This window comes from Rhinatrema bivittatum, chromosome 8 (assembly GCF_901001135.1).
Source record: "Rhinatrema bivittatum chromosome 8, aRhiBiv1.1, whole genome shotgun sequence".
NCBI lineage: Eukaryota > Metazoa > Chordata > Amphibia > Gymnophiona > Rhinatrematidae > Rhinatrema > Rhinatrema bivittatum.
In genome coordinates, this window is record NC_042622.1 from 133140674 (window position 1) to 133153878 (window position 13205).

Here is a 13205-nt window from a genome sequence, read left to right on the forward strand (position 1 = left end):
TTTAGGTATCACCGCAGGAGAGTGGGGCTCTCTTTGCCCGAATTTAGAATTTTAAATTTCTCCTTTCAGAAAGCTCAAAGCAATCCCCATAGGGAGCTGCATGTCCACCATCTGCTGAGATGGAGAATACTGGCAGGCTGGAGTCATTGCAGGGTTATATATACTGTGACATGAACTAGCTCCATCTCCATCTGCTGGCAGGGGAGCATAAATCCACTGGTCCTGAGTCCATCTAACTACACGCTAGGAAATCTAAGTTTATACTGGAGGCAATTGAGGATAAAGTGACTTGCCTAAGGTCACAAGGTGCGGCAGTGTGATTTAAACCTTGGCTTTCCTGGTTCATAGCCTACTGCTCCAACCACTAGGCTATTCATCCACTCCAGTGATGTTGACATTGAAAAAGGTGTGCCCTCTATATTCATTGGCTAGGAGGGGGGAGATAACCCAAACATTTTGAGTGGTATAGCAGGATTGGGGGGGGGGGGGGTAGTGTTTTAGGTTAATTTGAGCCTCCCCACATAATTTACATTTTATTCCACAAAACTTTATAAAAGTCATGTAAGTGAAGAAAATTGTAAGAGAAATGCATGGGGAGTCAAAAACAAGATATGTGAAAAGGCCCATGAAGTCCAATACGAAAAGGAGGATATGGGGATTTCTGAAGTCAGACAGCACAATACTGGAGGTGGGCGGTCACACAGGCTCAGGTAGTAGGATTCCCGCGCAGAGAGTAAGGCACCTCAGGATGCCTGCCAGAGAAGTGGGGAGGGGGAGGTGATGGTGGAGGTGGGTGGGAAGCAGCATAGAAGCAAGAGGACAGTGATGCTGCAGTGGTGAGCATGTTATACTCTTACCTGGATATAATAGTCAATGTGAATGAGATTGCAGCCTTGCAGAAGAGACTGAGGCAGTGCTGGAACCAGGATCTGCTCCTTCCATTCTGCATGCTTCCATGCCTTCACCACAGAGCCCTCCACCTCTGCTATGGTGCGTAGATCATAAATGGATCTCCTGGATTTATATGCCACTTTCTTTGCCAAGGAGTGAAAAAAAAGATATATATATATCAAGGAAGTTACTGATTTTTAAAATAAGATTTTAAAGCAAGAATGTGTGACCGATTCCTCAGCACTTAAGCTGTATTACAAAATATCTCCCCTTCCAAATAAGAGCCAATTCCTTTTCTACTCTGGCATCTAATATTAAACCCCAAACTAGTCTAACAGGGAAAAGTTATACATCTCAATGCTGGTTTTTGTAGTTACGAAAGAGTATTGATCATCATCTGGCATTATGGTGCCAATTTATTTATTTTATTTTTTTAAACACACAAGGTCACAGATCCAGGGTCAAAATTCAAGTCCATTTTCTGTGTAAAGTATGTTATACTTTGTTGTCCTGTGCATATCTACTGCACAACTCTTATGGATACTGAAACATACAAATGGCCATTGAATATCCGGTATACTCCCTACCTGAACAAGGCTGGCTACAATAGCAGCTGTGTCCTTCCCTGACTTGTTTACAATATCTGTGTGCAGGTGTATAACCTGACCCACAATATAGCCTTTGAGGTCCGATGTCGCACTTAGTGTTAAGTTGCCAGTCTTCACAAGCTTGTAGTTGAACTTCTTTGTGATGGATGCTGTATTTGGTTGCTAGAAAAAGACATTCAAAGAAATTTTAGTTTTCCAAAGAAACAGCTCAACCTGAAGATTAATAAAACTGAATTTAAACCAGCAGTGCCCTAAGCCAAGGAAAGTTTCTCAAGCCAACAATATATTTTGTACTTTTTGGAGAAAGCAGAGTTGCTTACCTGTAACAGGTGTTCTCCAAGGACAGCAGGATGTTAGTCCTCACACATAGGTGACAGCAGATGGAGCCCGTTCAAGAAAACTTTTGTCAAAGTTTCTAGAAACACTGAGCAAGCCCAGCATGCTGCCACCATGTATCCACATGGGGTCCCTCTTCAGTCTTATAACACAGTTCGCAAAAAAAATAAAACAAAGAGAGAAACCCAACTCTGTGGGGTGGTGGGCAGGATTCTTGAGGGCTAACATCCTGCTGTCCTTGGAGAACACCTGTTACAGATAAGCAACTCTGCTTTTTTCAAGGACAAGCAGGATGGCAGTCCTCCCACATGGTTGATTAAGTAGCTTCAGGCCACCCCTGCCATGTGCAGCAGAGAACAGGTGCCAAAATGAACAACTAGCGCTGCAGTAATCAGAGGGGCGGGCCTGCACCGAAGTACAGGGCCCACAGAGGGAGAGTTGGGTTTTCATGACTGGAAGAGATTACGGAGGACAGACTGTCCGAAACAACTGTTCTGCTGGCCATCTTGTCCAGCCAATAATGTGAGACGAATATGTGGAGGGAACTCCAGATCGCTGCGCTGCAAATCTTTGAATGGAAACTTCACACAAGTGAGCCGAGACTGATATGGCCTGTACGGAGTGACAATCAAGCTGTAAGCCCACCTGTGCGCAGCAGAAGGCAATGCAGTCCACAAGCCAATGAGATAAGGTCTGCTTAGAGACAGCAACCCCTAATCTGTTTTTGTCAAAGAAGGCAAAAAGTTGGAGAAGTGGTGAGGTGCTGTCCATTCCAAGTAAAAGGCCAGCACCCTCTTACAATCTAGTGTGTGCACAGCCCACTCACCCTGGTGAGCGCAAGGCCTTGGGAAAAAAAAAAAAAAGGCAATACAATGGACTGGTTGAGATGGAACTCAAACCAACTTGGGAAAGAATCGAGTGCATCCACAGGACCACCTCATCATGACAACATTTTGTATAAGGTGGGTAAACACCAGAGCTTGCAGTTCACCAACCCTGCAAGCTGATTTAACGACCAAGAGATAACTTTCCAGAAAAGGTACTTCAGGTCCTTATAATAAGCCCCTCATAAATCACCCTACAAGTGGGTGAGAAGAGATCGCAGTACCATCCATACCCCAATGGCACTCAGGTGAACCATCACTGATGGGGTCTGCAGGCCAGATTCAGAGAGGAACAATTATATCTAAGAGCACTGGTGGGGAACAAGAGAAGGGATCCAGACCGTGTTCCTTGCAACAAGCTGCAAACCTCTTCCACTTCAGACTGTAAGATTTCCTGGTGGAGGGTTTTCTGGACTCCAGAACACACAATTCCCCTTCCAAAAGGCCAAGGGCCTGGCACAGTCACCCTGTCACAACATCCAAAATGTGAGCCAGGGCTTGGAGGTTGGGGAGACTGAACCTGCTCTGGTACTGGGTAATTAGGTCTGGAGCTGTCCCCAACTGGATCGGGAGGTGCCCGGCCAGGTTCTGTAGTGTCTGAAACCAGACCTGACAGGGCCAAAAGGGGGTGATCAGGATCATGGAACCCTGATGCTGCTGAAGTTTCTGGACCGTTTGAGATGAAAGGAAAGGGAGGATAAGTGTACAGCAGCCTGGTGCCCCAGTGAATCGAAAAGACATCCGCCATCGATCTGATGCTCTTCCGGCCTAGGAAACAGAAGCGGTCCACCTTCCTATTCTCCAAGGAGACTAAGAGGTTTATGTCCAGGGTCCCCCATGAGCGAAAGATCTGGTTCGCTACCTCATGACTAAGGGACCACTCGTGAGGTCAGAAGGCATGGCTCAAGGAGTCTGCTAGGGTATTTTCCACCCCTGGGAGGTACACCGCCCTGAGGAGGATGCAGTTGTCGATGGCCATGACCAAATGTGGACTGCTTTCTGACAGAGGATGAAGGACCCTGTTCCCCCAGATACCATATAACTACCTGATTATAGGTCTGAACAAGAACTACCTTGTTCAGAAGCTGGTCTCTGAACACCTGTAGGGCATACCGAATTGCTTGCAACTCCAAGAAATTCATCTGGGACTGTGATTCCTGCACGGATCAAAGCCCCTGGGTGTGGAAGCCTGCAACATGTGCACCCCACCCCGTCCGAGACACGTTAGTGGTGAGGGTAGCCTGGAGTTGTGAGCTCCAAAAGGGGATTCCCTGTTCCAGATTTGAGAGGGGGAGTTGCCCTCCACTGGAGGGATTGTCATAACAGTGTGGCGATTAGGACACGAGCACGCAGGTTTTGGGTAGCTTGACACCATTAAGAATGCAACGTCCACGTGCTCTGTGCATGTGCAGTCTAGCAAAGGGAGTGACATGCACCATTGCTGCCATGTGGTCCAGCAAGCACAGAAACTAGTGTGCTGAGACACGGGAACAATCGGAGAGATCACTTGAGTGAGAGTCTCTACCCTGTCCCGAGGCAGAAAAGCCTTTGCCTGGACAGTGTCCAGTTGAGCCCCAATGAAGTCCAGTTGCAAGGATGGTTAGAGATGGATTTTGGATAGTTGATCAGAAGTCACAGAGTTTCCAAAATTTGGATTGTGATATGCAGAGCATTCTGTGCCCTTTGTCTGGAGTTGCTCTTGATAAGCCAATCGCCGAGGTACGGGAAGACACGAATTCCCCGTCTCCCAAGATAGGTTCTGATTACTGCCAGACACTTGGTAAAGACATGGGGTGCAGATGCCAGGCCAAAGGGCAGGACATGATACTGATAGCGATTCCCGTTGACTAGGAATCACAGATACTGACGATCCACCTGAAAGATGACGATATGGGCGTACACGTCTTTTAGATTGAGGGAGCAGAACCAGTCTCCTGTTTTGAGAAGGGAAATCAAATGGTGCCCAATGAGACCATTTTGAACTTTTCCTTTACCAAAAAACGGTTTAAGGCCCACAGGTCCACGATGGGCCGGAAGCCTTCTGTTTTCTTGGGAATTAGAAAATATCTGAAGCAGAACCGCCCAGACAGCAGGGCAAGGGGAATGGGTTAGATGGCGGAGAACTCTACCCGAAGCATCTGTAAATCCCCCGGAGGAGAGCACCAGGGACACAGAGGTGAGGTGGAACTCACTGGAAATGCAACCTGTAGCTCTGACATGATGGACAGGATCCAGGAGATCCAATGTAATCTAAGTCCACCGATCTGTGAACAGCTGGAGCTGACCCCCCCGACTGGGGAGCCGATGACTTGCGGAGAGGGCTGGCTCATGTTCCCTGGCTGCCAGTCAAAACTCCATGTCAGGGTTCTGTGGTGGAACTGCGGTTGTCTGGGGCATCCAAGGTTGTCTTGGCTTCGTTCTGGGAGAAGGCCATTGAGGCCTGGCCCTCTATGCTGGAAGGTAGTATTTGCGTGGCTGGTAAAAAGGCCTCTTTGGGTATTGCAGAGGTGGCTTCTTGGGCGGTTGGGTGTCAGAGGTACTAGCTGACAATTGCTGAAGGGTCTCCAGATAGTCCTTCAATTGTGCCACTGCCGCCTTAATTCTGTCTCCAAACAAACAGATCTTCCCCTGTACATGGCAAATCAGCCATGCGGTCCTGGACTTCAGGGTGCAGATCTGAGGCACGTAGCCACGCCATCTGCTGATGCCTGCTGCAGCGGTTCTCATAGCGGATGTCATAAGCAGAGCGAACTTTGTGCTTATCACACTCAAGGCTCTGCTGTACAGTCTTATGGAAATCCTCCTGGAATTGTTGTGGTAGGCGTTCATTAAAAACTCAAGGGCCCGTTTCCATAGGTTCCAGGCGTACTAATCCATATATAATTGGTAGCAAGCAATTCGGGCAGTTAACATCATGCCCTGAAATACCCAGCATCCAAGAGAATCAAGGGCTCTGTTACCGCCCCGGGGAGGGCTGAGACATGGGTGCGGATCCCTCTTTTCCTTCAAGGCTGATTCTATCACCACTGACTGATGAGGGAACTGTCTGCACTCAAAACCAGTGGTAGGCTGGACTAGGTAAACTGCGTCCGTCTTATGTTTCACCAATGGCACAGAGATGGGATGCTCCCAAAGGCAGGCCCACCAGTTCCTTGAAGATGTCATGGACTGGCAATGCCACTACCTCTTGAGGCATCCATGAATTGCAGAATCTCAAACATCCTGTGCCTAGTGTCTTCCTCTGTTAAAAGCTGGAAAGGCACCAATTCTGCCATGGCCTTTACGAGCCCTGCAAAGAAGAGATCCTCCAGGGGAGATTTCAGTCACTCCTCTGGTGGAGAGGGCTCTGAAGGCAGATCCTCTGATTCCTCAGTGGAAGACATGGATTCCTCCCCTTCCCTGGGGTCATTATAAGGGGCCTCCCCTTCACTGCATCCATCCTGGGATATGGGGGGGGGGGGAGGGGGTGGTACACCCAGCTGCGCCCGAAGCACGGGCCTTGAAGGCACGAAGAAGGAACTGAAGGCATCTGCAGGCCTTGAGGCCGTAAAAACACAGACTGGTCCAACGGTGTCGAGGGGGGGGGGGGCACCGAATGGCCCTGGGGGAGCCAAACCAGATGCCCCTTCCTCCTCTGAGGAGTCACTCACTGGGATGGGGGGCTGGCGGCGGTGGAAGCAATGCTCCCTTAGGCTGCAAAGGGGTTTGGGGCATCGGTGCCAGCTGTGTCGGTAGACCACCATGCAGTATATCGAGCCATTCCAATGAAGGTACAGCAGCAGTGGAGTTTGCTCCTGCGGCACTGGCGGTCCCAGTGGAACTGGAGGCTCAAAGCCCTGCAGGGCTCGGCTGACTGCCCACACCTCTCCAACTCATCCTCAAAAGAAGTAGAGGACAAAACGGCTTGAGGAGGAGGCAGAATCAGGACGTCCCCCAGAGCAATGGCGGGCTCTGAGCCCTCCACTGGTGTTGGTGGATGCCACCTAGAGGCTTCAGAAGGGTTGGAGGGAATCACTTCCTCCACCTGAGACTGATGCCTGTCCATGGTCTGGTTTGGAAGACTATGACTAATGTCTCTTTCTTCAGTCTCTCAATGATCACCACGGTCTTTGCCTGGAATGGGACAACAAAGACCACGCTTGGTCCCAAGCTCCTAACTTAGGGCCGGGGAATGGTGGTGGGGGGAAACTCCGACGGGGTTGAGACTGGAACCTCCTTCGAGCAGGGTAGAGATCCCCAAAGCAGATGATGGATCCGATCTTTTGGACCCAAATAACTTTTCCATCTTATCAAGACATGCCCAACGGCCCTTAGGGGTCATCTGGGCACAGAGGTCACAACCGCGGACATCTTGGGACACAGACCTCATGGCAGACAGCCGGGCCATGCAGGGCTTCGAGCCTCCGGTTCCACCAGGACTGCCACCAGCACAGGAACCAACTCCACTGGTACTTGACAAAGGTTTTCCGGGCTGGGCTCCATCTGATGTCATCCATGTATGAGGACTACCATCCTGCTTGTTCTTGGAGAAGGGTTGCAATCATATTCATTCTAAATATTGACAAAAAAAATTTCACCTCAAAATCACTGGCTGGAATCAATCTCAAAATGGGGTAATTAGCAATAGGCTCCTGACAATCTTGACTTGATAGACCAATGAGGAATTGCCTGACCTGCCCTCATCTCTGCCATAAAGCACTCAAGGGATGAGCAGCACTGGTGGGTCAGTATGGAGGAAAGCCTGCATCATACTTTCAAAGGCTTCGTCTATTCTATGATGAAGTAAAATATTAAGGATTCTGGTTTCCAGATCCATGCTCTAATGCGTATTTTACTTACACAAATTCTCAAAAGCTATGGACAGGAGCCCTATGTATACCCACTTGGCTGTTAACCAAAGCAGCAACTCACTTCAATGGCGGGGATTTCATTCAGGTCAAGGGCAGCCAGAATGTAGAAGACCTTTGCACACTTGTAGTCCTTGGAAAATCGGGGTGTATCAATAAATGCTCGCACCTGGTGGGTCACTTTCCCAAATGGCCCTTCAAATGAAGAGGGAGCTGAATCTGGAAGGGATGGAGCAATGGGAAACAAAGTAAACAGGAAACTTCAGCCAGACATTCAACAGAAGCAATATCTAGACAAAGCAGAGTTGCTTACCTATATAAGAGGGGTTCTCCAAGAACAGAAGGATGTGAATCCTCACCATAGGTAACAATGTTCACTGTACACCCCTGTTATATGTAAACCGGCATGATGTGTTTGCAACATGAATGCCGGTATATAAAAATTTTAAATAAATAAATAAATAAATAATTGAATGGAGCCCGGCACAGAACTTTGATCTCAAAGAATTTAGAAATTTCAAACATGCCTTACTGAGCATGTGTAGCTGTAGTCTTCACCTTGCCCCCTAGGCAAATCCCTCAGTCCATAGTATAGCGAATACATGGAGAAACTAACTCCCAGGGGAGGCAGGTGGGTTTCATGAGGACTAACATCCTGTTGTCCTTGGAGAACACCTGTTACAGGTAAGCAACTCTGCTTTCTTCAAGGACAAGTAGGATGGTAGTCCTCACACATGGGTGAATCCCAGGCTATAGGTTATGAGTAGGAAAAAAGGGGGGGGACGGGGGGGGGGGAGGGGGGGGGGGGACTGCACCGTGCTAAAAGCACCACCTCTCTCCCTTTTGCCTGTGAGGCAGCCGACCACAAAAGGGGTCTAGGTGGGAAAAGAGTTGGGTCCTACAAAAAGAAAACCATAGAAAAGAGACAAAACTGCAATGCGCAGCAGAGGCACCTAAGGCAGGGGAGTGATACGAGTGCCAGCAAGAAACATACTCTGCATAGCAGAAAGCATTACAAGCAGGGTTTCTGATCAGTAAACCCCGACAATAGCTGGTCTAGAACCTCCTGGATACAGGAAAAAAAAAAAAGAGAAGGACTCTTGGATGAAGACGCATTGTTTTCTTCGGTGTGCCAAGATAACTGAAAAAACAACTGGGGCTCGAGAACTCCCCAGAAAAACTGCAGCTCACTGACATCCAAAAGACAGAATGTCTCTGCAGAAGTGTGCCCATGTTTGGTTAATAGGCAATATGGGCAGAAAACCTAAGCAACGCTTGGAAGAATAATCAGCAACAATGGCAGGGTCTGTGACAGACCCTACGTGTCAAAGCACCAGACATAGCTAGCCAGCAGGACAGCATCAAGAGTTTCAGGGGATGAAAGGAAATCCCTGAGAGAGATCACTAGTCCTGAGCAGGGAGATACATTAGGCCTGAAGCTCACCCACACTGCATCCTGTTGAGGGCAGAGCTATCCATTCTGTCTACAGGATAGTTCAGGTGAGCAGGAAGACACTTGGGGCAACCTAGTGAAGTGAGAAAAGCTAAATGCAGTATTATCCAGAGCTCGGCGAAAATATAGGGAAAAAGTGCAGGTATTAAGATATACAATGAATGCCTTGGAATTTCACGGGGGGGGGGGGGGGGGGGGGGGGGGGGGGGGGGGAGCTACCGAAGTTAGGAGCAACGAACACAAAGAGGCAGATAGCTGGACTGCTGGAGTAAGCACAAGTCACTAGGGGTAACCCCAAGTGAATAACTCACTGCAGAATCCATCCAGTAGGGAGTTACCCACTGAGACAGAGCCCTCAGTCTGCTTGGAACAGCTGAAACTAAGTGAATTCCAGTAACACTCCACGAAGACAGGAAGCTGGGGTGCTGCAAGTGCAAAACCCTGTTGTACAGGATTTCTTCACTGGCCTGGAAACTAAAGGTACCAAGAGAGGGCAAGAGTGATCTCAGAACAGATTGCTCCAAACCCAGCTTAGGTATTAATATTTCAGTCATGATAGCATATACTTCCTCCAAGAAAGCACGTGGTCCAGTAAATGGAAACATTGTATGAACCTGGACTCCTGTCCGCAGACAGGATTATCCCTAAAATGGGAAAGTATAGCTTGCAAGACACTGCAACCAAAGAATAACACCTCTGTTATGGGGTCCCTCATCCCCCATCTCCCTCATACTTGCCATTTAGATAGATTAGAACTCTCCTCACCCAGGCAGGGTCCCACAGGCAAGAATGACTGGCAATAGTGATCCTTATAAAAAAAAATGCCCATTGAGCTCAGCAGGTATCAAAGGTGACTCCTGGATGGGAGAAATCCCTAATCTTCACTGGGGAGCTACTCTGGAAAGGCTCCCTCATGAAATAGACCTGTCATGCCTTAGGATGACCTAAGGAGTGCGCTACTGCTAGACTGGCTCAGATCCTAGAAACCGTGACATGCATTCTCCAGGAAACTGAGAACGATGGACACCCCTTGTAGGGGTGGACAACCTGGTGTCCAGAGGGGAACCCATTAGAGTTGCCTCAGAACCCAGTTGAATCCCCTTTCCTGAAGGGACAGGAAAGCAATGGCAATTGGAGCCTCCTGATACCAAAAAACCTGTCAACTCTCCAGTTGAGACAAACATTGATCACTGAGATTCAAGAAGCAACCAATCTGCCACTGGCAGCCACCCTTGAATGGGGAAGGCCACCACAGTAATCAATGAAGGGGCCGTAGCAACAACTGTCAGATGACCGCTGCTGCCGTTCCCCAGTCCTGGCCTACAAGGAGATGCACAGATTCAAAGAATTGAGCCTCCAGTTTTGTGATAAGCCTGCCTTGGAGGGATTGTGACATGGAAGGGGGCTGAAAGACATTCCTCTTCTGAGGAAGAAGACTGATACTACCCCTCCTGGTGTCTACTCCCCTTAAGGTTTGATTAGGAACACAGTCCTATGGCAGACCTGTGGTCCAGTGGTATCCCATCCTATGGATGGTGGTACACCTATGACCCCCACTTGCTGTGCTTGTGGGTAAAATCCCATGACACTAAGGACTGAGCACCACTTGCTAGAGTCGGCTGCTGCATGCTGCCAAAAGGCAAATCAGAGTATGTGATAACACCTTCCTCGCCAGTGCTCCCCAGCACTTTGTAGTACAAAATGAATGAAGAGACAGACCTTGACGTGACAATGGCAGAACCCTGGCATGGCTGAGAACTGCACAGTCAGGGAGAATGCCGCCTGTCATTGCCTGAGGCACTTTGAGTACGGCCTTGCTGTGCTCCACTGTTACAGTAACTCCCAGTGGAGTGCATAAGAACAGTGTGATGGCATCCCCAGTACCACCGGGGCTCTGGGTATGGTATGGTGGTGGGTGGTGTTTTATGGAGTCACCCCCTCCAGTACCTGATAATGCTCCAAGAGGCTGGACACAGCTCACTGCAGTTTCCCTCATGGAACGACAGCAACAAAGTCCATTGTGACCGACAGTGCCCATGATGCTCTGCGGTCGTATCCTGCAGCATGCAACCACATCCACTAGTGCCCATGGTGGTGACTATGCCCATAGGGCCCATATCGCTTTTGCATTCACCAACAATGGATCATATTAAAGGGCACCAAATGACGCTGTACCCAGGGCGTCAACAGTGCATGACCAAATCTTGATCAGTGACTGGTGTTACAGGCATCTTTGGACCTCAACTGCCTGGCAGTACCAATAGCAACTCTGGTATCAAGGATGCCAGGGGTGCCTGCAGGCAGAGGTTCTGTAGCCCTGACATGCCTCACTGGTGCTCAGAGAAACTGCCAGTGCCATCAACAGTCCTCCCCCAGCTCACCTATTTGTCAGAGGACATTGATGCTAGCTCGATAGTGACCCTTGCCAGCAGCTATGGCCGACGATAGCCTCACTAGCACTCATTAACATCGATGGTGCACAAATCCAGGTGAAGCCTCCAATGCCCCCCGATCCCAGTGCCATTCATGGTGCCAGATAGCCATAGGCCAGTGATGAGACGCAATGTCCTTCAGTGCCCTGTTGGGACACCAGCAAGGAGACTCAAGGGCAGACCAGACCACTGCACCTGGATGCCTTGGCATACCAGGTTGCTTTGAGTAAGTGAAGACCCTGGTGCTTGATCCAGTCAAGTTCGAAATCCTGTCACGTGAGGGCTCTTAACAGCCCTAGTGGTTGACTGCCTCTGGGACAACCAGGGCGCTCAATGGTGATCCCAATGCCTCATTGGTGGTGCTAGACATAGTCTAGAATGGCAACAAAAGCATTGATGGCCAACACACAATGGCCTCCATGGGGGCCCTGCACCTTGATGGCATCAAGGCCATGGACCTCAATGGCACAGAGATTGACCACTCACGCACCAATGGGACAGGGGGCATCGACAGAGGGTAGCTCTGATGGCATCAAGGGGGACCATGGCCCTTGATGGCAGACCTGGTCCCTGACACTAGAGGTCATGCAACTACTCCACCACATTGAGACCCAAGGTGCTCGATGACTGCTCTGCATCGAGACTCCATGTGCCCAGATGCATAAGGCACAGAAGGCCCTTATGGCATCGAGGGCAGTAACGCACAATGATGGCAGAGGGCACCCCAGCAGCTTGATGGCATCAAGGGTGACTATGGTGCTCAATGGCAGTCCTGGTTCCCAAAGCAGTCCTGACATCGATGTGTCAGATCAAGCGAGTGCTGGTTACAGATGTGCATGGGAACAGTAACTGGGCATGGCACTGAAGGTGTGGCAGCAAGCTGCTTGCTCAGGCTCCTGCTCACCCTCTCTCAAGGAGACTACACTACCATCATTGGCAAGCAGGAAGGGAGGCTACATCATCCAGGGATCCTGCTTGTGGAGCTTAATCCTTTGAATGTGTGGAGGATAAGCTCTCCCCCTCCCAGTAACAGTGTGGTCCTCGATCTCTGCAGTGTCTGAACCTACATCGATGCTGATCAATTGGTGAAATGACATGGAACTCATGCCCGGATAGAGTTCAGGTGAGTCCCCAGGCTCAGCGGCCTACACGGATCACCCACGAAATGCATTCACTCAGTTCCGCCAGCAGTTGACAAAAGGTACAAAAATAGACAGAGCAAGGAGAGGACAGATACTAAACAGCCGGTGCAGTATTGTTTTTGTTTAATGGATAGAAATAGCCTTTTCCAGACTGCACAGTGACTAAGGTCCACCATGCAGCTAGCAGATAGAGAAAAGAAGGAAAAGAAATAAAACTACTGTAAGGTAGAAGAAATAAAACAGCTGCAGCTCTAGAAAAAAAAAGACACTTATAAAAACTGAGGAGCATGCAAACCTGAATACCGTGAGAGACACGGCTCCAGGGACCACACAGCTCTGTGAAACACAAAAGACTGAGTGACTCTGCCTAGGGGGCAGGGTGATACAGCTGCACATGCTCAGCAGAGCATGGTTAAAAGTTCTAGATTCTTTGAGATCAAAGTTCCATGCCAGGCTCCATCTGATGATGCACTCATGTGTGAGGACTATCATCCTGCTTGTCCTTGGAGAACTGCAATTACTGAAGAGCTTAATTGTTTTAAACAGTGCATCCCTAACCCCCAAAGGTTTGTGATAAGCAAGGGCTAAACACACCTTGGAAATCAAATTCTC

At 49.2% G+C, this 13205-nt stretch overlaps 1 protein-coding gene across 3 annotated transcripts in view; it reads right to left on the reverse strand.

Moving 5' to 3' along the window:
* The window catches only part of ARRDC1 (arrestin domain containing 1), a 201869-nt gene that overhangs the window by 72843 nt on the left and 115821 nt on the right, over positions 1-13205 (reverse strand). For all 3 annotated transcript variants that reach the window (XM_029611468.1, XM_029611467.1, XM_029611469.1), the window contains exons 4-6: positions 7631-7785; positions 1479-1661; positions 858-1034 (exon numbers count right to left, since the gene is read on the reverse strand). In XM_029611468.1, coding sequence (XP_029467328.1) covers positions 858-1034; positions 1479-1661; positions 7631-7785 — 515 coding nt within the window. The remainder of the gene's footprint in view (positions 1-857; positions 1035-1478; positions 1662-7630; positions 7786-13205) is intronic.